At 37.0% G+C, this 24,630-nt stretch overlaps 3 protein-coding genes across 3 annotated transcripts; all 3 read left to right on the forward strand.

Annotated features, from left to right (window-relative positions):
* The first annotated feature begins 6,575 nt into the window (after positions 1–6,575).
* Positions 6,576–8,779, forward strand: LOC132187848 (uncharacterized). The gene is made up of 4 exons (XM_059602282.1): positions 6,576–7,080; positions 7,871–8,345; positions 8,462–8,524; positions 8,633–8,779. Exons 1-4 carry the CDS (start codon positions 6,707–6,709, stop codon positions 8,777–8,779), a joined length of 1,059 nt encoding a protein of 352 aa, XP_059458265.1. The 5' UTR covers positions 6,576–6,706.
* Positions 8,780–9,571: 792 nt separating this feature from the next.
* Positions 9,572–15,513, forward strand: LOC132188173 (uncharacterized). Its single transcript, XM_059602576.1, has 7 exons — positions 9,572–9,640; positions 10,264–10,782; positions 10,898–11,610; positions 11,922–12,399; positions 12,663–13,607; positions 13,959–13,997; positions 15,083–15,513. Exons 1-7 carry the CDS (start codon positions 9,590–9,592, stop codon positions 15,266–15,268), a joined length of 2,931 nt encoding a protein of 976 aa, XP_059458559.1. The 5' UTR covers positions 9,572–9,589; the 3' UTR covers positions 15,269–15,513.
* A 1,347-nt stretch (positions 15,514–16,860) lies between these two features.
* On the forward strand, positions 16,861–22,020 carry LOC132188743 (telomere repeat-binding factor 4-like). The gene is made up of 6 exons (XM_059603276.1): positions 16,861–17,175; positions 17,826–18,031; positions 19,160–19,244; positions 20,091–20,174; positions 21,182–21,461; positions 21,567–22,020. The coding sequence occupies exons 1-6, from the start codon at positions 17,026–17,028 to the stop codon at positions 21,596–21,598; spliced, it is 837 nt and encodes a 278-aa protein (XP_059459259.1). The 5' UTR covers positions 16,861–17,025; the 3' UTR covers positions 21,599–22,020.
* Positions 22,021–24,630: the final 2,610 nt, after the last annotated feature.

Consider the following 24,630-nt stretch of genomic DNA (forward strand, 5'->3'; position numbering starts at 1 on the left):
GTCTCGGTTATGTTATGTTAAGAGAATGCTCCTTTCGGTTGCATCATTTTAGGGCTCGGAAGAGCCTTTTCAGTCGTCTTCTCCGAGTCTAATAATTTAATTTGTACATATGTATTTTATATGCTGCATAACTCCGAGATACTTTTATTCATTGAAATCAAAATAATGAAATGACAAATAAATCACATATCACTGCATTTAGACATAATATTTTTTAAGGTGCTCAGCGTTCCAAGGCCTTGGTAGAACCTTACCTTTGGAATACTCTAAGTGGTATGCTCCTGCTCGTTTGCATTCAACCACCTTATAAGGTCCTTCCCAATTAGGAGCCAGTTTTCCTTCGGTTGGGTCTTTGGTTGCGAGAGTAGCTTTACGTAGGACCATATCTCCAACTTTGAAGGTTCGAGGCTTGACCCTCTTATTGAAATACCGAGTCACTCTTGCCTGATATGCTGCCATAGCCACTTGGGCTTGATCCCGCTTCTAGTAGCAAGTCTAAGTGCAGTTGTAAACCTTCGTTGTTAGTCTCGGATTGGAAGGTCTCTACACGATAGCTGCCTGAGCCTACCTCGGCTGGAATGACTGCCTCAGTTCCAAATACTAAGGCATACGGTGTCTCTTCGGTTGGAATCCTCTTGGTAGTTCAGTATGCCCATAATACTTCTGGAAGATCTTCGGCCCAGTTTCCTTTCCGATCATCCAGCTTCTTCTTCAAGATTTTGAAAATTGTTTTGTTGGTGGCCTCTACCTGAACATTTGCCTGGGGGTGCCCAGGAGACGAGTAATAGTTCCTTATTCGCAGCTGGGCACACCAGGCTCGGAATGAGTCGCAGTCAAATTGCTTTCCATTATCCGTGATAAAAGCATGGGGAATGCCGTACCGACATATGATGTTCTTCCATAAGAATCGTTCTATTGCTTTGGCTGTGATATTCACTAAGGCTTCAACCTCTGCCCACTTGGTGAAATAGTCTATAGCAACAACCGCGAACCGTACACCTCCCCTGCTCCGAGGCAATGGTCCTACTATATCTACCCCCCATTGGGAGAAGGGCCAAGGCGAAGATATTGCACTCAGGTCTTCAGGAGGTTGATGAGTGATATTCGCGAATCGTTGGCACTTGTCACAATTTCTGACTATATCTGCCGAGTCCCGATTCATGTTGGGCCAATAGAAACTTGCTCGGACTGCTTTATGTGCCAATATTCTGGCTCCGGAATGGCTTCCACAGATCCCTTCATGGATCTCTCTAAGGATATAATCTCCTTCATCCTTCGAAACACATTTTAAGAGTGGCAACGTGAAACCCCTTTTGTAAAGGACTTCATTTATCATTGTAAACCTTTCTACTCTTACCTTCAACCGGATAGCCAGTTTTTTATCTGAAGGAAGTATTCCTCTTTCCAGGTATTCCACGATTTCTAGTTGCCAATTAGGTATGGTCTCGGTTGTCGAGACCGACACCGTCTCAGTAACTGATGACTGTGGAAGAATTTGGATAGGAGTTTCGGCTTCAATCTCTTTACTAGCCGTTGAGGCCATTCGGGTCAACTGGTCTGCTCTTTCATTCTCTGGTCTCGAAATTTTCACAATGCTAAACTTGTCAAATAAAGCTTGCAAATCCTGCACCTTAGATAAGTATAACTTCATCTTGTCTCCCTTGACTTCAAATTCCCCTCTGATGTGCCCTACAACGACCTGGGAGTCACTCCGTACTTCGACAAATTTGGCTCCCATTTCAAGAGCTAAACCGAGTCCTGCCAAGACTGCCTCGTGCTCGGCCTCATCATTCGTTGTCTTGAACTTCAACTTCAATGCACTGCATAATTCTTCCCCATCGGGAGTAATCATTACTATGCCTGCTCCACCATGCTTTTTCGTAGATGATCCATCCACATAAATTACCCAGGTCTCATCACTTGGCCAGATGGTGATGTCTGGCAAATTAATGAATTCTGCCAGAAAATCAGCCAGTGTTTGGCCCTTGAGAGAATTCCAAGGGAGAAACTCGATATCAAATTCTCCCAGCTCAATAGCCTAGTTAGCTAATCTTCCCGAAAGATCTAGCTTTCTTAATACTTTCTTCAAAGGGTATTCAGTCAACACCCTGATAGTATGAGCTTGGAAGTAGGGTCGGAGCTTCCTGGATGCTATAACCAAGGCGAAAGCCAGTTTTTCCATCTGGGGATATCTTTCTTCAGCGCCCCTCAAAGCTCTACTTGTGAAGTATACAGGCTTTTGAATTCCTTTTTCTTCTCGAATTAATGCAGCACTCACAGCCATTTGAGACACGGCTAAGTACAAATATAGTACCTCCCCAGGTATTGTCTGGCTCAGCAAAGGCGGCCTCATCAAGTATTCTTTCAGCTGTCCGAAGGCTTTTTCACATTCATCTGTCCATTCAAAGGCCTTTCGCAAGACTTTGAAAAATGGAAGACACTTGTCAGTCGATCGTGAAATGAACCGATTTAGTGCTGCCACCCTTCCTGTAAATTGCTGAAGCTGTTTTAAGTTTCTTGGAGATTGCATATCCAAGACAGCTTGTATTTTTTCAGGATTGGCTTCTATTCCTCGGCTGGACACCATGTAACCAAGGAACTTTCCTGATGAAACTCCGAATGCACACTTTGAGGGATTCAACTTCATCCCGTACTTCTTCAAGGTTGTGAACGCCTCTTGCAAGTCGAGTTTGTGGTTCTGTGGCAACACACTCTTGACTAGCATATCATTGACGTATACTTCCATATTGCGTCCGATCTGGTCTCGGAACATCTTGTTTACCAGCCTCTGGTATGTTGCCCCTGCGTTCTTCAAACCGAATGGCATAACCATATAACAGTACAAGCCTCGGTCAGTTATGAACGCAGTTTTCTCACGGTCTTCTGGATGCATGTATATCTGGTTATAACCAGAGAAGGCGTCCATGAAGCTGAGTAATCCATATCCAGCTGTTGAATCCACCAATGCATCAATGCGAGGAAATGGAAAACTATCTTTTGGACAAGCTTTATTGAGGTCAGTGAAATCCACGCACATCCTCCACTTCCCATTGGACTTCTTGACCAATACTACATTAGCCAACCAATCGGGATAATATACTTCTTCAATGAAACGAGCCTTGAGAAGCTTCTCTACTTCTTCTGCTATGGCCACATTCCGTTCAGGAGCGAACTTTCTTCTTTTTTGCTTTACTGGTTTCACACTTGGATCCACATTTAGCTGGTGGAGGATGTCTTCAGGATCAATTCCTGGCATGTCTTCGTGAGTCCATGCAAAAACTTCTAAATTCCTTCTTAGGAAGATGATGAGGCCGTCTCGGATTTTGGGACTGAGCTGCGTCCCAATCTTCAAAGTCTTGTCTCCACTTATTACCACATCCTCCAGAGGTTCAGCTGGTTCCCCTTTTGGGTCATTCCTGTTATTCCCACCTACTGTACCAATTACAATAGGAGTCGGATCCGAGACCCTCTTGAGAGACGTATTGTACCATCTTCTCGCCTGGGTTTGATCTCTCTTCACTTCTCCGACTCCTTCTTCTATCGGGAACTTCATCATCAAGTGGTATGTCGAAGTTACAGCCTTTAACTTATTCAAAGCATGTCTACCGACGATGGCATTGTAGGAACCTGGTCGGTCAATAACCAAAAAATCTACTATCACAGTTTTTTGCTTAGGTGTTGTTCCTGCCGTTACAGGGAGTGAAATAAGACCAATCGGCTGGACCTGCTCTCCTGCAAATCCAACCAGGGGAGAGCTAAATGGTGTGACCCTGTCACGATCGATACCCATTTGCTTAAAAACTGGCCAGTACAGTATATCAGCCGAGCTTCCATTGTCCACCAGAATTTTGTGGATCATATGGTTGGCCACTGTTACAGTTACTACTAGCGGATCATCATGGGGCTGCATTACCCCCCTAGCGTCCTTTTCAGAGAAAGAGAGGATCACTGAATCCTTTTTTGCAACTTTGAACGGTCTCTGCACTGTAAAGACTTCCTCGGCATGTGTCTTCCTAGCATGGGCTTTCCTGGCCGAATTAGACTGTCCTCCACCAGCTATTTCTCCAGCAATTGTATGGATTTCTCCCACTACTCCTTGATCCCGAGGGGGTCTCGGATCTTCTCTAGGACCATTATCCCGATCACGTCTCGGCTCCCGTGCCCTTTCAGCTCGGTTTTCGTCTAATAGGAGAGGTTGTTGGTGCACCGCGCCTTGGTTCCTTTCCCCTGCTAGGAATCTTACCAGCCTTCCATTTCTAATGAACGTTTCGATTTCCTGCCGCAAGGTTATGCAGTCTTCCGTCAAATGTCCATGATCATTGTGGTACTCGCAGAACTTCGTCCGATCTCGCTTCCTCGGATCACCCCGCAACTTACATGGCCACCTGAAAGCTGGGTCTCTTCTGATTTCTATAAACACTTTGTTGACCCTGGTATTCAAAGGTGTGAACCTTCGATCTTCACGTCGCCGGGGTTCTGTCTTTGGGACTGATGGTACAGTCTTCTTTACTACTCTCTTCTGAAACCTTTCTTCCTTCGGAGCGGATGCTATAGGTGGCTCCTTTTTGGCGTCCTCTTCCTTTTTGGCGTCCTCCTTCTCTCGGTCTTCTTCCTCTTGACCTTTCGTGAGAGCCTTAATCATTTCCTCCTGATTAATATACTCTTCTGTTTTGGCGATAAACTCGTGAAGAGTTATTTCTGTAGAACTTTTTGATACTTCGGCCATTAGAGGCCCGTTTGGCCTGACTCCATGCCATAATGCGGATAATACCGTTTGATCCCCCGGATTGTCCACTAACAATTTTTCTTTATTGAACCTATGCATGAAATCCTTCAGACTTTCTTCCTTCCCTTGACGTAATGACAGTAAGCAAGCCGAGTGCTTCCTCCTCTTCTTGGTAGCCAGGAATTGGCTTAAAAAGAGACTTCCAAGTTCTTTGAAACTATCTATCGACTTGGCAGGCAATCTGGCAAACCAGTCCTGAGCAACTCCTTCCAAAGTGAGAGGAAAGGTTCTGCATGCTATTTCATCTGGAAACCTATGAAGGGAAAAGTGAACACGGACGCTTTCCATATGTTCAGAAGGGTCGCCACTACCGTTAAACTCCTTGACATGAGGCATCTTGAAGTTTTCAGGCAAAGGGAAACTTAACACTCGGTCAGTGAAAGGCAGATCGGTGTTATCCATAAGCCCCGAAGCAGGGGTTTTTCCATCCTTTTCAGCTAGCCTGCGAGTTAGTTCTTCGTACTTCTTCTTTAAATCTTCCATGTCAGCACTCATCTGGGCCTCATTTTGCCCCTGAAATTGCTCCCTTCGAGGCCTAGTATGCTGAGACCTCTCTGGGTTATGCTGCTCACGATGCTCCTCATTCTGGACAGTAGTATGATGGCTAGCTTGGACTGAACTTGCTTCCTCATCGCGATGGGAACCTGCAGTTCGTTTCCCATCACGAATCTCCCTTCGCCTTTCCCTCTCACGCCGTTCTTCACGCCTTCGTGCTCGCTCTTGATCCCTCTGGCTATTACGGCCCTCTGCAGCTGTGAGCCTTACAGCCAGGTCTTCATTCTGCTTTTTCAGAACCTTCATGGATTCAGACATCTGCTTCATGAATTCGGCTAGATCGGATGGTGGTGGTACGTTGGAGGCTGTAGCAGTGGAACGGGTAGTCACCATTTTAGATTAGTAGAGAACTGATGAAAATCGAAGTTCCCACAGACGGTGCCAAACTGTTGATGCACAGTTTTCCAAAAGATGACGTGGCACGCTTGCCGAGCTTGAGTTGGACCAACACCCAAACAATTTGACTGCACAACAAAGAAGAAAGAAGGATCGAAGTGACCGGGGGTGAGCCGGCGTGAGCACTCCGATGCCTAAGTCAGAATGGGAAAGGATACTAGTAACAACTACAGAGCTCAAATTATGAGAGTTGTGATTACCTTTGCTTTTGACCATATGACTTGTATTTATAGGCATTGGAGGAAATTTGATTTCCCACTTATCAAGGAATCTTATCCTTTGATATCGGCTGAACAAACATTTGAATGAAAAGATTATGTTTGTTAGTTCTTCCATGATTTAAGCGACTTGAGATCAGATGATCAATTATAATATTTTTTGAGATATCTGAGTTATTCCCTTTACTGAGACTTACATGTCCTGAGTTATTCTCGGACTTTTTAGTCTCGGCTAGAGGTTGCCTCGGATTTGTGGTCTTGGATAACATGAGTAGATCTCGTCTCGGATCACTTGAGTAGGTCTCGGACTTGGGCCTTCTCTGGCTGGGCCCAAGGACTACTCAATAAATGGTAAGCTAATTCATGACCCAACATTTGTTTTTTTTTTTTTTAAAGCTTGCGTTTATCTGTCAGTCAGACAGTGCCGTTTTTTTTTTGTTTTTTTTTGTTTTGGTAGGAGTTGTCTGTCAGTGCCGTTGCCTTCAAGTAAAAGCAACAAGAGATTATGCACATAAAGCAACAAGTTAAAGAAGATTACAAAAGGAAGAGTGAAAAATAAAAATCCGGCCTTTTAATATACAGATTGGGAGTTGTCGGGAACTGTGAAGCCGAGCAGAGAATCAGTGCTCAACAGGATTTGGGTTTGGATTGAAAGCTCTCAGATTTGTTCGCGCCAACGACTAGGGAATTTCAAATTCTCCCGAGAAAACCTTTTCCCGGAAAGTATTTGTAACGGTAAGATTATTTGTTTATGGACTCCATCACATCCTCCGCTCTCGAGGAAATCTGTTTCCACGGCAAAACCGGCCTCTCTCTCGCGACCCTCTGGAGCAAACTCAACCCTTATCTGTCCTCTTCAAACCTCGACCTTTCCCCGGGCGTCAAGAAAGCCATATGGGCCGGACTCCTCCGCGTCCCGACGCTTCGGTTTCAGGCCGGAAACGTCTCTTACAGCGCCGGTGACCCTCTGATTCAGTCCTTGGAAGACGCCGAGAAGTTGGACGTGAATATCGCCGCTGAAGACCGTCTAAGGGACAACTTTCTGGGCCTCTATAACGTCCAGGCCGCCAATGCCGACATTCCTCTGAACCAACGGCGCGCTCTAGAGCGCATTGCCATCTCTAGGTTCCTCCTCTTCGATATCATTTTTGTAGTTTTCTTTCGCTTATCCCAAAAATTAAGTTTATAGGGGAGAGTAAATTTACTCATTTAGTTAATAATATTCTTGTGAATGCTTTTCTGTAATTTTTTTTTTTTTTTTATGCAAAATGGGTAATCAAAACTACTTTATTTAGTTTAGTTTATGAGTTTTAAAAGATACTATGCATCCGATTATTTATATCATTTAAATTTTTTTTTTTTATTTTTAAGGATCGTAGTTTTCTTAAAAATTCTATTTTTTAACTTTTTGAAAAAAAAAAAAAAAAGATACGTGAAAAGAGAAATAGTAGGAGAAAATAAAATGGCTCATGTGAATAGTGCCGTTAGATGTAGCATTTTTTTTTTTTTTTTTTTGTGGCTAATCCAATAAAATATTTATTTTGCTTTTTTTTTTTCTAATTTAATGTGAAATTTTTTTATAAATCTGATTAGCTATTTTAAATGAAAGTACATTTTGTCTCTTCATTGTAAATACTCTTAATAAGTGAGTTACTTAATTAAAATGAGAAGTAAATTTATTCCAAAAGTTTAAATTTAGTCATTTAATTAATAAAATAAAGTACTGCTTAATCTTTTGAACATGGCTTTCTCACAAAAAGTGCACCATTCTCGACTAGAATACTTTGAAGGACAAAAATTTGCAATTTATATGGTGAAATATGGCAAAAGTTTTTTGAGTTTGTGGTTTTGGTAGTTCTATTTTCTTATTGTCATGGACATTTAGATGCACTTGTTTTGAAATGGGTGTTTGCAGAACGAAGGGAATAACACAATGGCAGCTTAGTAAGGAATTGGGCATGGAAGCGAACTACTTTGCTTATGTGGTGAAGAGTCTTGAAAATAGAGGGTTGATTGTGAAGGAATCAGCAGTTGTGAGGACAAAGGAAGCTTGCAATGCAGGGGACATGAACAACAGCTCAATAGTGTGCACTAACTTAATACACTTGAATCGCTATGCAAAGCAGTTGGGTTCTCGACAAAAAATTGAGACTACAAAAGAAGAAGAGGCTTCAAATGTTTTTAAGAATTCAGAGGAAAGTACTGAAAGTGGAGATGGGTTTGACAGAGGATATGTTAAAGCCGACGTGCTTGTAGAGGATGATCTACCAGCATTGAAAGTTGTTTGTGATAAACTTGAAGAAGCAGATAACAAGGTTCTTGTTGTCTCAGAAATTAAACAGGATCTTGGTTATGAAAGAACTTCTTCGGGGCATAAAGCTTGGAAAAAAGTAAAACATATATATTAGTTTTATCCACTCTGCATATTCGTTCTGTTTTTTTTTTTTTTTGGTTGCTCATTTCTGATTGTCTTCATGATATTCTTCCCTGCATAACTTTCTGCCAGATTTATCGCAAGTTAAAAGATGCTCATATTGTGGAGAAGTGCAAGGCTAAAGTGAATGGTAAGGTGAGTCTGAGATTTTTCTTTTGAAAATAAGTTTGTGCTTGATTTTGTATTTCAGTATTAATTGTCTTAAATTTTGAATATAAGTTCTGAATTGATTCATTCTTTCAGAAAGTAGTTCTTGCATCCCTTTATCTGAATATAATGTCGTCTCTTATTGTTTATTTTGAACATTATTGTCGCTATGTGCCAAATCTTTACGATCAAATGAGAAAAATAGAATTAGGATCACCAATGTATCTTCATGGTTCTTGTTGAGTATGTATAGTAGAAAAAGTTCATTTGAACTGATTTTTAGGTGAGCTTCAATTGAATCAATGTCTTTCTTATTTCCACTGCATGGCAGTGCCAAATCTTTTATTAGATAATTTGCTCCCTTTTAACACAATTAAGCATGTAAATAGCCATGGATTGATACTAGCTGACCACTCCTTTGTCCTTTATCTTATGATGTTCTCCAAATCATATGTATTTGGTTTGGTAAAATTGTAAAGGAGAGACTACTTGCACAAAGTTTTATCATGATAGTCGCCATTTTATTACTGAAGTTATCCTTTTTTTTTTTCTTTTTTTTTTTTCTTTTTTTCTTCTTTCTTTCTATCCATATATTTAGATTTCAATTGGTTCTGAATGAAGCTTGAGTTTTTAGTGTCACTTGCTTTTCATTGTTGGCATCCACTCTGAAGTTAGTATTGTTTTATTTGTTTTATCATATATGGCATATGATGTACATGCAAGATACATCATTAAAAAAAAAAAGGAGACCATTTCAAGCTTTTGAATAAGCTCTGTATCAGCCTCTTTTTCTGATAGAAATGTATGTAATCAAGTGCTTCTCAAGTGTCATGCATAAAATACTTTTTATTTATCATGAATGAAGGTTATTTCTTCTGCAGAGGAAATCCTGTTCTAGTTCATGGGATGATATGTTTCTGCTTTTGTCAGGTTGAGCAGTGCCTACGTTTGCTAAGGAAGTTTCCACCAAAGAATTTTAAAGAACAAACAGTGAAGTCTGGAAGAAGAAGTCAAATTACCGATCAGCTTTTAGAGATTCCCATTGATCATCAAATGTATGATATGATTGATGTTAAAGGATCTGAAGGGTTGCTTTTTAAGGAGGTATGTGCTTATATAATCATTTTGGTGCTGTTCCCAAGCACTAGAATAGCTTCTTTTTCTTCCTTTCTTTTGTTTTTTTAGCATTTCCCTTCTGAACTTTTACGTTCTTTAAATGTTTGATTCTCCTCTTCTTCCCACATCCCAGAAGTTTTACATTCTTTACAGTCTTTGCTTAGTCACATTTAAGTCCCTCAAGAATAATCCAATTTAATTATATGGTGCCTAATAAGTGGTGTTATATGGGGACTTTTATGCCGAAGTTGAAGGTGAAGAGAAAATTGAAAATTGAACACTAACATATCAGCTATGTCCGTTGTGCCTAAAAGTCTTGTGATAAGATAAATCTGCCACCTAGAGATGCACCCATAAGCGACATGAATGTTAAGGTTGATATGAACTAGGGTTTATAAAGCCATGTATGAATTCTCACTAAATGAAGACAGCACTAATATCTCAACAAACTTGGTAATTGAACCAGTGTGTGTTTGTTCAACTTTCTTGTATTAATCATATTGCAACACATAGCTTTTAGGACCTTGTTTTGGTACGATACACTCTAGCAAATGCATATATTCTGCTTCCAAGTTTTAATTCTTTTGTGTAATCATATTTCCTGCAAACAGGCATGCAAGAGGCTCGGAATCAGTAACAAAGAGAATCAGTCTCTGGTTAGTATGATGGCATATAGGTTTGGAATGCATTTGCAGGCTGAGATTCATAGTAAAACAAAGGCATATCGAATTTGGACGGCCAGGAATTTCAACAGTAAATCATCTAATGCATTTCCAAGAAAATCAAAAACAGTCACTTCTGAAAATAAAGTAGATAATCTAGATATTCCTAAGAGTCTTTCGACGTCTGGAAGTGATATTGCTACCCCAGCAAAAATGAATGACAGTGAAATTACTACAGAACCTTCTTGTGGTTCCAACCCGCAACAGATACTCCATGAACCAAGAGAGACAGTTCCTGATGCTAAACATGATTCAGTTGGTATGGAAATGGAAACAAATGCTCCATCAGAGACAGCACCTACTGATTCCTTGAAGCCATTTAAATCCAGATCATATCAGAGATATCCATGTTTATCTTTGACTGTTGATGGTGCACAGAGGGAGCAGAGGATACTCGAACGGTTACAGGTGTTTGGCATCATCCACTTCTCTAAAGGCTTATGCCATGAGAGTAAAATTTACTTCTTCTTTCTACTGTCATACATTTTAATTACTGATCCACTATTCTATTTCTATTGTGCAGAATGAGAAGTTCATTTTAAAAGCTGAGCTGCATAGATGGCTCATGAGTCTTGAGAAGGACAAGTGCACAACAATCGACAGGAAGACCCTTCGTCGAATGTTAGACAAGCTTCAGCAGCAAGGACACTGCAAATGCATAACCATAAATGTCCCTCTGGTCACAAACTCTGACAGTACTCGTACTGCTCACGTGGTTTTGCACCCAGCTGTTACTTTGTCTCCCGAACTACATGAAGAAATTTATGATAAGCTGAGATTTTTTAAGAGGCAAAGCCATAGCAAGGCCTATTCTAGGTGGAAGAGCAAATCAGTTCCTGAACTGAATGGTGTCCAGAGAAATCAACAATTTATTAGATTTCAGGAGGGTTTAAAAGGTAATAGGGATGAATGTGCTTCAACTTTTCAGAAAAAGAAGAAATCTTCAGAAGGAGGGTTAGTAAAAGGTACAACAGTTGATGATGAAACTGGACAGCTGGGCTCACAGAGGCTACCTGACACTGTTAATAAATTTGCAGAAGATCAACATGTTTCTGTTGCTTCTGATGGAGTGCATAAGCATTTGCAATCACATAAGGAGGATTATTATCCAGAAAATGTGGAAGAGCACACTCCAAATGAAGATGATGAGAAATATAACTCCTTTACTAACCATTGTGCTTTTTCAGAGAAGCTACAATTTCGAAGAAGATTTCATTGGACAGAAGAAGCAGACAGGTAAATAATAGGTGAATAAATTGTTATTCATAAACCAGATGGACAATTTATCAAGAATCATAATATTACAGTTAATCAAATAAAATTATCTTGAGTGTCATGGGATCCTCAACACGAAGGCCCTTGTAAGATATCTTTGACCCCTAGAAAATAAGCCTAGCATTGATCATCAAATGTATGATAGGATCCTCAAAAAGTAAGTACCTCGTAGTTTCCTTGAAAGATCCTTGCCTTCATTTGTGCATGCCTATGGCATTTACTTTTATGCATTTGGTGATTGTCTTTAACATAAACTAACATCTTCATCTCAGGAAATTAATAATCCAATATGTGAAACAGCGTGTAGTGCTTGGGCCAAAAATTCAACATGCATGTTGGGCTTCACTTCCTGACCTGCCAGCACCTCCAGGTAGTTGCCTCAAAAGAATGGCATCACTGAACAAAAACGAAGCATTTCAAAAAGCTCTAATGAGACTCTGTAACATAGTCGGTGGATGGTATGTGAAGCACCTGGAAAAAATCCAAAACAGGTCATTAGAAGATACTGATCGCCAACCACTTCTGCGAAGTTCATCAGGGGAAGGTCTCAAGGGAAATTGCTTCAGTGTCTTTGCACTTACTCAAGAAACAGTTTTTGAGGTAAGACGACAGGATGATTTCACCGAGGAACGTATTAAGAGAGCCTTTGATGAGGTTCTTTGGTGCATGCACATGGCTACTTTGGAGGCCCGAAAAAAAGCAGGATCTGTCTTCGAGGGGCCAGATAGAAATATGGATTCTAAAGGATATGTATGGTCTCAACTTATGTAGATTTTCATTGAACATATGTGTATGTGGAAACAGCCTTGAAGTTTACTAAATTAGTAATCTCTGGCCTGTCTTAGGCTTCTAAATTCAATTTAAGATCCCGCATATCTGGTCTTTGGTCCTTTAATATTATTTTGCTCCCTTTTTTTCTTTTATCTTCCTCGTTATTTCCTTAGATGTCTGTTCATCTAATATTGTGTTATATGAAGTTTTCTCTAACTAGATGTTTCTTTACTGTTTGGCAGGCTGGTGGTAAGGCTAGTCAGCATTCTAAAAATCAAATTCCAGAGGGTACTGGAGATAGGGCTACTAAATTCTCTAATTGGCTCCATGAAAGAGGGAAATATCTTATGGGAGGGATTGGTCTTACTGCAGATTTACAGTGTGGAGACATTTTCCATTTATTTGCTCTAGTTTCTTCAGGTGAACTCTCCATTTATCCATTCTTGCCAGAAAATGGCGTTGGTGAAGCTGATGACTTGAGAAGCAAGAAACAGAGAATTGATGACAATGAATTCGTTGATGGCAATAAATTTAACAAAAATCAATCCTTAGAAGAAGTTGAAGAAGGTGAAGGTGGAGTGTCCATTTCTCCATGCTTGCCTAATGAATGCTGTGTAACTGTTGAGAACAAATCCGTTGATGGAGAAGGAGGTGAACTGTCCTGTCCATGCTCGCCAGATGAAGTTGATGTAGAGGGCAAAGACCTGAGAAAAATGAAGCGTAAAATTGATAACAATGAATGTTTTCATGTTAGTGAGGATAAGAAACTGAAATCCATGAAAGGAGGTTACTATGAATTTCGCAGAGAAAAAGGTTTTCCGAGTATCATGTTATATGTACATAGTGCACCAATTACAAGAACCAATGCTGTTGGAGTAGGATCGTTCAATAATGGGGAGATCTGTAATGATGAACTTCTTGCTGATGGGAGTGATAATTGTTTGACTTCAATGGCTGGTCTTGATCAAGATCCTGAACCACCTTCATTGACAAAGTCCCCAGGGAGGAATGATGATGCTAATTTGATCCTCCAGCCAAAAGATCATGCTAATTTTGGTGCTGATTCACAGCCAAATCCATTGATATTGCCATGGAAAAATGGAGATGAGTTCATCAACAGTATCATCTACAAGGGACTTATAAGCACTGTTCTCCGTACTGTGATGCAAAATCCTGGGATATTAGAGGTACATGTTTTTTCATATGTTATTTGAATTTCATGTAGAACTATTTCCTTGTTTGCAAAACCTTGCTTATGCAACACCCTGTGGGCTCTCAGATAGCAAACAAAGTAATTGATGGGGCTCAAGTGGCAGAACCTTTAATTTTAAAATTTTCAGGATAATTTTTGTACAATTTATAAAATAACTTTTAAATTGTTTTTTTTTTTTTTTTTTGGTGATGGAGCCACTTATTAAAGGTGGCTGCAAAAGCAAGGTTTGCAGCTTCTTTTGTGTTAGACTTATTTCACTTTTTAAAGAGAATGAGAGATACTTCACATATTTTCTCACCTTTGTTTTACCTCATTATTTGGTTAGGATGATATCATACACCAGATGGATGGATTAACCCCCCAGGTATGTTATTTATATATCATATCTAACGATATACTTATCTTGAAATTATTAGGCCTAAGGGACGGAGGGAGGGGGGATTGGCATAGGCCATGCCCACCCCCCCCCCCCCTCCCCAAGTTCTAAGAACAAAAAATTTATAGGGGGAAAAAAAAAATTATAAGGTACTGGTCTCTAGCAGCAAAATTTTTTGGCCCCTAGCCTCTGCCCATAATAATTTTGGCTCCGTCCAGCATTCCTCACATTAGTCTTCTAAAAGATTGATGCTCATTGTGTGGTAAATGACTTTTGTTGTTGGGGAAATAATATTCACAATCAGATAAATAAAATATTTCCCTACTTGATTTCATTTGTTTTCCAAATTGGGTTGTCAATTAACTTGCTTGGACCTGTTGTCCAGCTGGTTTATTGGCCATTAATAATTAGAGGCGTCACAACTCATAGCTGCAAAATTTTCATCTTGATGACAGATAAGAAGGAAAATAAATTTTTTCTTTCTTTTTCCATATGTATTAGTTTAAAAAAGTTGTTGGAGCCTAAATATTTATTAGGAAAAACTTCATAAAACCCTCCCTTAATTTCCACTCGTTTTGACACTGCTCCTCGAAAGTTAAAAAACTACAATTAAAGGGGTTGAACTTTCAATTTCTTTCAATTACCTCCTTCTGTTAGAATTTTCCGTTAAATCTTATTAAAATTCCCAAAATACCCATTTTTATAAAATAAAAAATAAAAAAATGTTGCAAAGATGTAAATATATTACAAATTTTGTTTTTTATAAAAAATAAACCCATGAATCTTTACAATTTCTTATTTTATTTTTTATAACAAACAATAAGGGTATTTTTAGAATTTTGATAAGATTTAACGAAAAATCCTAATTAAATAGGGTAATTGAAAGTTTAATACCCTTAATTGAGAGTTTTTAACCTTTGGAAGGGTAATTTCAAAAGGCGTTGAAGTTCATTGGAGTTTTCTGAAGTTTTCCTAGTTATTATATATAACTTGTAAGTTTTTTGCAGGATGAATCTGGTGATATATAATTTATAAGCAGTAAAATACTTATGCTTGTTCATAAATTCTTGTAGAGCTGTAGAAAGGTGTTAGAGTTAATGACTCTTGATAAGCACCTGATTGTCAAGAAAATGTTTCAAACTTCATCCACTGCACCCCCTGCCATTCTGGGAACACTCCTCGGGAATCACTTCAGAAAATCAAAGTTGATTTGCAGTAAGCATTTCTTTGCCAATCCCCTGAGCACAACCTTGCTGTAGGGCCTTTTCAGCTTTGTTCATGGAATCCTAGTTATCGGCCAGCCTCAGTCATGGGGGTTTTTGATGTTACACTTGAGGACTGATGTAAAGAAAATATTCGACTTTCTCTAGAATGTATATGGTACCAAACCTTTGGAACTTAATGTGTATTTTCTCTAGGTTAGGAATTTTCTTTTCTAATATTTGTACCCAACTTATGAAACTTTTGTATTTCAAATATTGGTCAATGGTCAATGATGAATTAAGGCCCATTTTGTTTATGGGTAAAATGTTTGTTGTTGGAAAAAGACATTTTTTTGGCGTTTAGCTCATACAGAAAATTAGCAAATATTTCTTATATTTTCACATGGGGAATGTTAGGTGCTTTCCCGTTGTCCTCTTAGTCTTTGGTAGATATTATTTTCTAAAAAAGTAAAAAAGAAAGTGACATTTATTTCTCTAACTTGGTTTTTAGAAAATAATATCCACCTAGGACCAAAAAGAATATGAGGAGAGCACTTAACATTTTCCTTTTCAATCATATAATCTGAAGAGGTGCGAGAAAGAGAGAAATAGTGAAGAAGAATTGCAAAAGAATAGTGAAAATAGAAGGCTTTTCGAAAGTTTGATAAAGATTCAATGTAATTATCTGCTCAACTCATATTGTTTGCAATTTGGACAAACAATTATGAGAAGGACATTGTGGGGCTCACGTGCTCGGGTAGGTGGGCGGACATCCCAAGATCTACTTAGGCAAATTAAATAGGCCCTATAAGAGGCTCTCTTACAATAGCCTAAAGGATCTTTAGTAATCGAGTACATCGTCTTTCGAATGCACATAAAACTAACAACATCAGTGAATTTTATAGGGGCAAAATGTTTGGATAATACTGCCCTCCTAAATGCACTAACTAGACCCTCTTCATTTCATTTGAAATTGAGGATCTATTTCCATCATTGAAATGATAATTTCTCCTCAATGATTAATTTACTAAAGATACTCATTTGAAATGTCACTACAATGTTGATATGAATCCTTTGCTATGATGTGAAGCGTTAAGGTTTTAAAAAAGAAAATAATATCTATAAAGATTTTGCACAAACCAAATTATTTGTGCTCTCCAATAAAAAAATGATACATTAGTGTGGAACACCAAACATCATAACTTATCAATACATAAAGGAGCATATCACTAAAAATAAAGAAAAATGCTAAAAAAGATTCAAGCAAGGTTGAAGCCTGAAGGTCCCTTTAACCTTCTATAATACCATGATAAATTTAAAAATTATTATGAAAAATAAAGAAAGATATAGAAAAGAAGAATATAAGAAGTAAGATGGTGTTATGTGAATATGTAACGGGGATAGAATTTAGGTTCTAAAGAAACTTAAATCTTAGATTCCGAGAGAATTTAAACCTTTTAGATTTTGAGAGAACCTAAAATTATTTTCAAATAAGGGCTCGTTTGTTTCGACTTAAAATATTTTTTTATGGGATAGTCAAACAACTGTGTATCTGACGGTCTCCATTAGTCGAAGCACACGTGGCACCAACCAGATCCATAGGAAAAATTAGTAAGAGAGTGGCAGAGTCCTATCGCTCAGCTCTATCCGTGACTGTAAAACTCTGTAAATCCATAATAAGAAAAGGGAAAAAGAAAAAGAAAAAGACGAGGGAGCGGGAGAGAACCCCGAAACGCAAAAAACGAAAAGCCTTCCTTCTTTCTTTCACAGCTTTTGTTGTTTGTCAGAGAGAGAGAGAGAGAGAATCGTTGAGAATGGGGAATCAGAAGCAGAAGTGGACGTCGGAGGAGGAAGAAGCGCTACTGGCGGGAGTAGCGAAGCACGGCCCAGGGAAATGGAAGAACATTCTCAAAGATCCCGATTTTGCTCCTTTCCTCACTTCCCGCTCCAACATCGACCTCAAGGTATTAATTCGCCCTATTTTGATTTTATGCATACAATGACTGATTCATTTAATTCTTTTAGGGTTTCTTTTTGGCCTCTAAGCTACTGTCCGGTTCGAGCGAATTTTATTTTCTCTAATTTAGGGTTCCATGTATTTGGATTCATCATAATTTGTTTTATGTGTTGTCGAGGGTCTGATTGCTGAGCAAAACCCTAATAATTTTTTAAAATTTTTTATTTTATTTTATTTTATTTTTTCTAAAGACCAAACATATAACTAGTATTATCAAATGCATATAAAACAAAACCCTAAATTTATTTTCAGAACTCGCTTCTACTAGGCCGTAATGACCCCTGGAATTTTGCGTTGTAAATACTAGTTCCTGCATTTTGGTTTTCTGAATGGAATAGGAAAAATGCAGTGACAAAAAGGGGTTAGGATTTAGGCTTTTGTGAAGTAGAAATTCAGCTAAGGAAGAATTGAAGACATTGTTTTAATGGAGAAAATTGGATATAAAAGCATAGGCTTTTGGTGGGTTCTGTGTTGCTTGTCAGGCATTATTGAGTTGAATTATCCGTGGTCCATTCTATTATATTTAATGATTTATTTTAGCGCAATCAATTCGAACCTCCGTGCTCTTTATTTGTCTCATTCTTGCATACCTACCAGGACAAATGGCGAAACCTGAGTGTTAGTACTTCTGGGCAAGGCTCTAAAGATAAATCGAGGACTCCAAAAGTAAAAAGTGTAGCAGCTGCTCCAGTCCCCAATGTGCCAAATTCTTCTCCTGCTCCTCCACTTCGTCATAAGGTATCTGCTGACTTTGTCACGGTTGATCCTTCTAATAGCACACAGGAAGGAAAGAATGCTCCACGGTAAGTGGTTGTCTTCCTCCTTTTCTGTAGCTTATTCATATACGATGTGTGATATATGAATGAATTAGTTATCCTTTGATTTTACGTCCTTTTCCCATATGTAAGGGGTGGAGGGTGCAGGCATGGGTTCAATCCCGTATGGGTGAGCGAGTTGCGCGTACTTGTGATAAGAAATCTATTTGTATAGTATGGTCTTCTCAAACTTTTATTACTACCACCATTTTTGTAGTTATCTTTTAATAATTATAGAGAGCAATTCCGATTGATAAGTGGTTTGACAGTGATTAATTTGGCCTAAATCCCGTTGTCTAGTATCATGATAATATTGAATGTGTAATTTTTGCATGCATGTATAGAATATTAGTACTTTTAGAAATAACTTTTAGTATCTTTTGATCTTCTACCATCTACCATAATAAGTACCATAATACATGCATACTTGATACTGTTCCAGATCTCAAAACTTTGCTAACATAAGTGCTTTCCAGAAAAGGAGGCAACATGATATAAAATCTGCATATGTTGACTTGTCTTGTTGTTGCTTCCAACTTAGTTCGAAAAACTGACTACATGAACACTATAAATTTTAACGTACAGCTACCAAAAGTTATATGAGTAAATATAAAGGTGTAGTTTAACTTTCTTTTGTGTATAATATGATATGATGTGATGGAAGGAACTTGGTAGAAGTTAAGCATTGGAAGGAGTGGATTTATGTATTTGAGCAATTTGTCTAAATTTTTACATGCGGCCATTATTATGATTCAGGCTTTAATTCACTTTGCCTTTTGTTTTAGTCTTGTAGATGATCAATACGGGGTTGGGATGCACTTCGTATAATATATTTTTTGATAAGTACTTTGTATAATATATGATAGACTGATTTCATGATTTGTATATGCTTTTAAAGCATGCCATGAATCTAAAATTCATACAACTTGAAGTTGAAAGGCTGTTGATTGTGTGATTTTTGCGTTATGTTGATGACGTGCTATAATTTGCTGCTTTACTATTACAACCATTTATGCAATTATTCTTCTCTTTATATATTGTTTGTTATGTTGTTAGTTTCTCATTTTATCAAGGTCTCTTGATGGTTTATGTGATGCTGTTTCTTTCTCTTATCAGGTACAATGCAATGGTTTTTGAAGCTCTTTCAGCACTAAAAGATACAAATGGATCTGATATAGGTGCCATTGTCCGCTTTATTGAGGTAAGATGAATCTCTTCTTGTTTTTAATTCTTGTACATATTGGACAATATATTACTAAAGGAAGTTGCATTAGGTTGTAGAATGTTCCTGGCATGGTTCAAAAAGTACAATTTAGGATGAGAAGAAACATATTTCTGCCAAACCTGAAAGTTGCACTAGAAAGACATAGAATGCTCTTAAACAAATTCTTATACATGACGTGAACTTAAAATCAAACAGAATTTTGGTTGCATTATTTGAATTTAACTGTCCAACACTACTGGTCTTCAAGGTTTAGGGTTGAATAACAATGTTGTCAACGTTTGTCTGTATCTTCCGATTGACCCTGCGACTGCTTGCTCCACAGCTTTAGGATTTTATTCTGCTTTCTTACAAGAGGATAATTAGAAGAGAATTCCTTTAGGATGGGTGATGTGGATAATGCTACATAAAGCGACAAAAAATTATGACAACTTTTTTGCCTTTTATGAGATTACTTGTCAAATCCATCAGTGACAATATTTAGACTTTTGAGAGTGTTATCTTCAGGAAGTCAAGGTCCTAACCATCATGCAAGGTGATCCATGGTTTTCTTTTCAGTGACCACCTATTGATGAGTAATTCTCAACTTGCAATGCAAATTATAACACAATTGGCTCTTCATGGATCCTCACACCTGTGTTTTCCCTCGACTTGGTTTTACTTTGTTGAGCAGCAGGCATGGAGTTATAACATTAGGGGAATGGAAAATAACATTTTTTTTTCTTGCTTCACTTTATTTTCGAGTCAGCAAATATTCTCTAGCCTCAAGTTTTATTATGTATGAGGTTAGAAGAGATCTCAACTCTCTGGATTTATATATTGCAGGAAAGGCATGAGGTGCCACAAAATTTTAGGAGGTTACTTAGTTCAAGGTTGAGAAGGCTTGTTTCACAAGGCAAACTTGAAAAGGTGAATTGATTTCATTGATATTTCACCAAAACCATATCTTATTATAATTTGGGAAAAATATAATTTAGCCCCCCAAACTACTAGTCATTTTCATTTTAGTTCCCTAATGTTCAAAAAGTGATAAAATAGCCCACAAACTACTAAAAAGTTGCAATTTGTCCACTCCGTTAGTCAACACCGTCAAATAGGATAGAAAATGCAAAACAATGTTCTTTTTTGAAGTTAAGTTACTAAAATGCCCTTTTGGAAAAAAAAATCAATTAAAAAAATGCCCCCCCAAAAATGACGTCGTTTTGGGGGGCATTTTTTAAATTGATTTTTTTTTCTAAAAGGGTATTTTAGTAACTTAACCTTGTCAAAACGACGTAGTATTGAATTTTCCATCCTAGTTGACAGTAATAACTAACGGAGTGGCCAAATTGCAACTGGTTAGTAATTTAAAGGGCTACTTTATCACTTTTTGAACATTAGGGGGCTAAAAATGAAAATAACTGGTAGTTTGGGGGGCTAAATTATATTTTTCCCTTATAATTTTCTTTCCACATATTGTGTCCGGTGTTGAGATTTTTTTCCCCTATAATATAATGCGCCAGATGTGATCTTAATGCCTTTCTTAATAGAAAGCTTCTTTCCTTAGTGATGACAGCATCACTATTATGGCTCCGTTTGATAACCGATTTTGGCTCTACACTATTCACTTCACTTTTTCATTTTTTTAATATTCTCTTACTTTTTACATCACATCAATCATTTTTTATTATTATTCAAATAAAAAAATCACTACAAAACAATTTTATTTTTCATTTTTCCATACCAAACATTCTTACTTTTTCACTTAAAAAAAAAAAAAAAAAATCTTACTTTTTTTCACATCAATCACTTTTTACTACAATATTGAACCAAAACCAAAACAAAATCGTTTATCAAACGAACCCTGTGGCTTCCTGGAAAGCTTATTTCCTTAGTGATTAGGTTACGTGACATTCCAACTTAAATACAAAATGCAGGTCCAAAATTGCTACAAGATCATAAAAGATACCGAGTTGGGAACAAAAACACCTAGCCCAAAGCAAAAGGATGTCAGGCCTCGGCAGTCACTGAGCTCTGGGTTAATGACCACTAGTGAGACTGTGGATGATGCTGCTAATGCTGCAGCCTACAGAGTAGCTGATGCAGAAAACAAAGCATATATGGCTGCTGAAGCCGTTAAAGAGGCAGAAAGAACCTCAAAGATGGCAGAGGATTCCGATTCAATGCTACAGCTAGTGAAAGATATCTATGAAAGATGTAATGCTGAAAGCATCATACCTCCTTAGTCCATTGTTAATTGTTATTGTTCCAGTATCTTGATGATATTAACCTTCTTTTGTTTCTTTGGGTTTACCTCTGCAGGTTCACATGGTGAAGTTGTCCTCTTGGCTTAGGTTATTGGTAGTAGTAAGTTTTTCTTTATTGGGGTATAACATGGATGTATGATTAGATGATATCTTTGTAAATTCATTGATCCAATGCAACGGTCGCAAATTTTTCATGACTATGTGCATCACCATTTTCATAGACAGCCAGGGTGGGGCAAGGGGGCAACTGCAGTTACCCTTGGGGGAGCTTCCTGGAAGAATCTAACTGTTCGTTTTTTTTTTTTTTTTCCATTTTGGTTTTGCTTTTTTGGTTACACCTTCTCGGTTGTAATCCTCCCCAAACCAAAAGCATAGCCTAGAGTACACCTAAACTAGTGTTGTTGTGTGTGTAAATAAATGTAGATAGTAATGTTCCAAGATTTTGTTGGTTGACAAGATTATTTCTGGTTTGGTGCCATCGATCAAATTCTTATGTCTTCCTTTGATTATTGTTTTTCTTGTTACCATTTTCTTTGTTGGGCAGTAGCTGAATTCACTAATTAATATTTAAATGGCTAAAAAAAATTCACTATTATTATCTTGTCGTCACACAAACTGTTCTCAGAAGAGCCATTATTTAGCAGAACAATATAGCAAAACAGTTCACAGGCAAATACAGTTCAACGAGAAGGCGAAGACCAATATGTACGATCATGAGAACAAAATAACTTAATCAATTTTCCAATCTTCTTTCAGTCCTAAGAGCACTCCTGCAGCCTCACCAAAACCATTTTCTAGTTATTTGGTGAGGTAATTTATCTAAAATGCCTAAATATCCACTTTTCAGCTTCACTATTTAAAAAAAAAAAAAAAAAAAAAAGTAATAAAGTGAAAAGTACTTACTAAATTTAAAAATTACTATTTATTAATCTATTGATTAAACAACTTATTTTTCTCTTTTAGTTTTTTATTTTCGTTTCTCTCTTTCTTTAATAGTTAAAAAAAAAAAATATTAAAAAAAAATATTTAAATAGAATAGTGAAAGTGGATTGTTTTAAAATAGTGAGGCTGTTGGGGTGCTCTAAAGAGCATTTCTAGCAGCCTCACCAAATTTTACTCACCAAATAATCAAAAGTACATTTTTAGTTATTTTAACAATTCATTTTTTTAGAATACTCCAGCAGCCTCACTATTTTAAAATAATCCACTTTCACTATTCTCTTTAAATATTCTTTTTTAAAAATTTGTTTATTTTATTTTTAACTATTAAATGAAGAAAGAAAAACGAAAAGCAAAAAGAAAGAGAGAGAAATGAGTTATTTAATCAATAGGTGAGTGAATGATAATTTTTAAATTTGGTGAGTACTATTCAGCTCACTATTTTTTTTTTTTTTTTGTTAAAGTAGTGAGGCTGAAAAGTAAACATTTAGAGCATTCCTAGTAGTTTCACCAAATTTTACTCACCAAAATAACCAAAAGTACACTTTTAGTTATTTTAACAACTCACTTTTTTAGATTACCCTAACAGCCTCACTATTTTAACAATCCACTTTCATTATTCCATTTAAATATTCATTTTCAAATATTTGTTTATTCTTTTTTTAACTATTAAAGGAAGAGAGAGAAAAGAAAAGCAAAAAGGAAGAGAAAAAAATGAGTTGTTTAATCAATAGGTGAGTGAATAGTAATTTTTAAATTTGGTGAGTATTGTTCACCTCACTACTTTTTTTTTTTGTTAAAGTAGTGAGACTGAAAAATGGACATTTAGGCCATTTTGGTTAAATTACCTCACTGAAATAACCAAAAAATGGTTTTGGTGAGGTTACAATGAGTGCTCTAAAAAAACGAGTTGTCAAAATAACTAAAAGTTTGGTGAGTAAAATTTGATGAGGCTGCTAAGAATGCTCTAACAATATGTAAAGACATGACATCCGACAATTTCCCCAAAAATTCCAGATAATTTTTCTTTCTTCACTGGCACAATAACTATAGGTTGATTTCCAAATACAATGCAACCTTAAATCAAACTTAACTTGTGGGAAAGACCAACCCTTTTTTTTCCCCTTTTCCCCCTTTCCTGCTTTGAATAAAATAAAATTAAAAAAAAAAAAAAAAAATCAAAAATCAAACTTACCAGCAAGCTCTACCAAAAGTAGTCCTAATTTTTAGTAGATTCTCATATGACTGCTATACAACTATGATAATGTGGCAATGAATATTAGCATTGATTTTTATTTTTACAAGCCCTTGTTGATCCAAAGGTTGATTTTTACTGTCACGTCATCATAATTGTATGACAATCGTATAAAAGTCTACTAAATAGCATTATTCAATAAGTATAGAAAACGAATAATATGGCTATCGAAGAGTTTTTTTTTTTTTAAAAAAAAAAAAAAAAATCTATGATTTATTTTCCTGTAATAAATATTATATCTTAGATTCATTGTTTCTTACTTATCTCTAAGCATTTTTCGAATGTTGACATTTTAAGGAGTAATTGAATAATTAAATAATAGTTGTGAAAAGTGAATGTACATATTGGTGGATGACTCACATCGTGGTATATTGCACTTAGTCATAGGACCACATGTTAAGAAAGTAGCATATGATATTATTCTATCACAAGGTGAATACCCCTCTTTTGCTCTCTGTCTTTTGCCTTTTGGGTTATAGACAAGCTAAAATATAGCTAATATGGGATCATTGAATATGGATGCCTATACAACTCTACTATGAATCTATGGTATCTTTACTTTTTCATTTTGGAAAAGTGCTCTTTACTTAATAGTTAGAAGATCTCATTTCCTTTTGATGTTGACCATTAGTTTCACTTATTTTTTATTTATTTATTTATTTATTTTTGAATTAGGGGTGAAAATGCGTTCAGTAATAATTGCCTGTATCTACTATTCGCTCATATTTACTATTAGCATTTGCGAACAGTAGATGGCGATTTTAGGATATATATATATAGGCTTCAAATTTAATGATTGAACCATCTATTTATCATACTTAAAAATTCATTAGTAATGAAAGTTATTATTTGTCATATTTTACTTATAATACAATTATCATTATATTTTACATTTAATTGATTCATATTTGTACTTATAGGTGTT

Source organism: Corylus avellana, chromosome ca7 (genome assembly GCF_901000735.1).
Source record: "Corylus avellana chromosome ca7, CavTom2PMs-1.0".
NCBI classification, from domain to species: domain Eukaryota; kingdom Viridiplantae; phylum Streptophyta; class Magnoliopsida; order Fagales; family Betulaceae; genus Corylus; species Corylus avellana.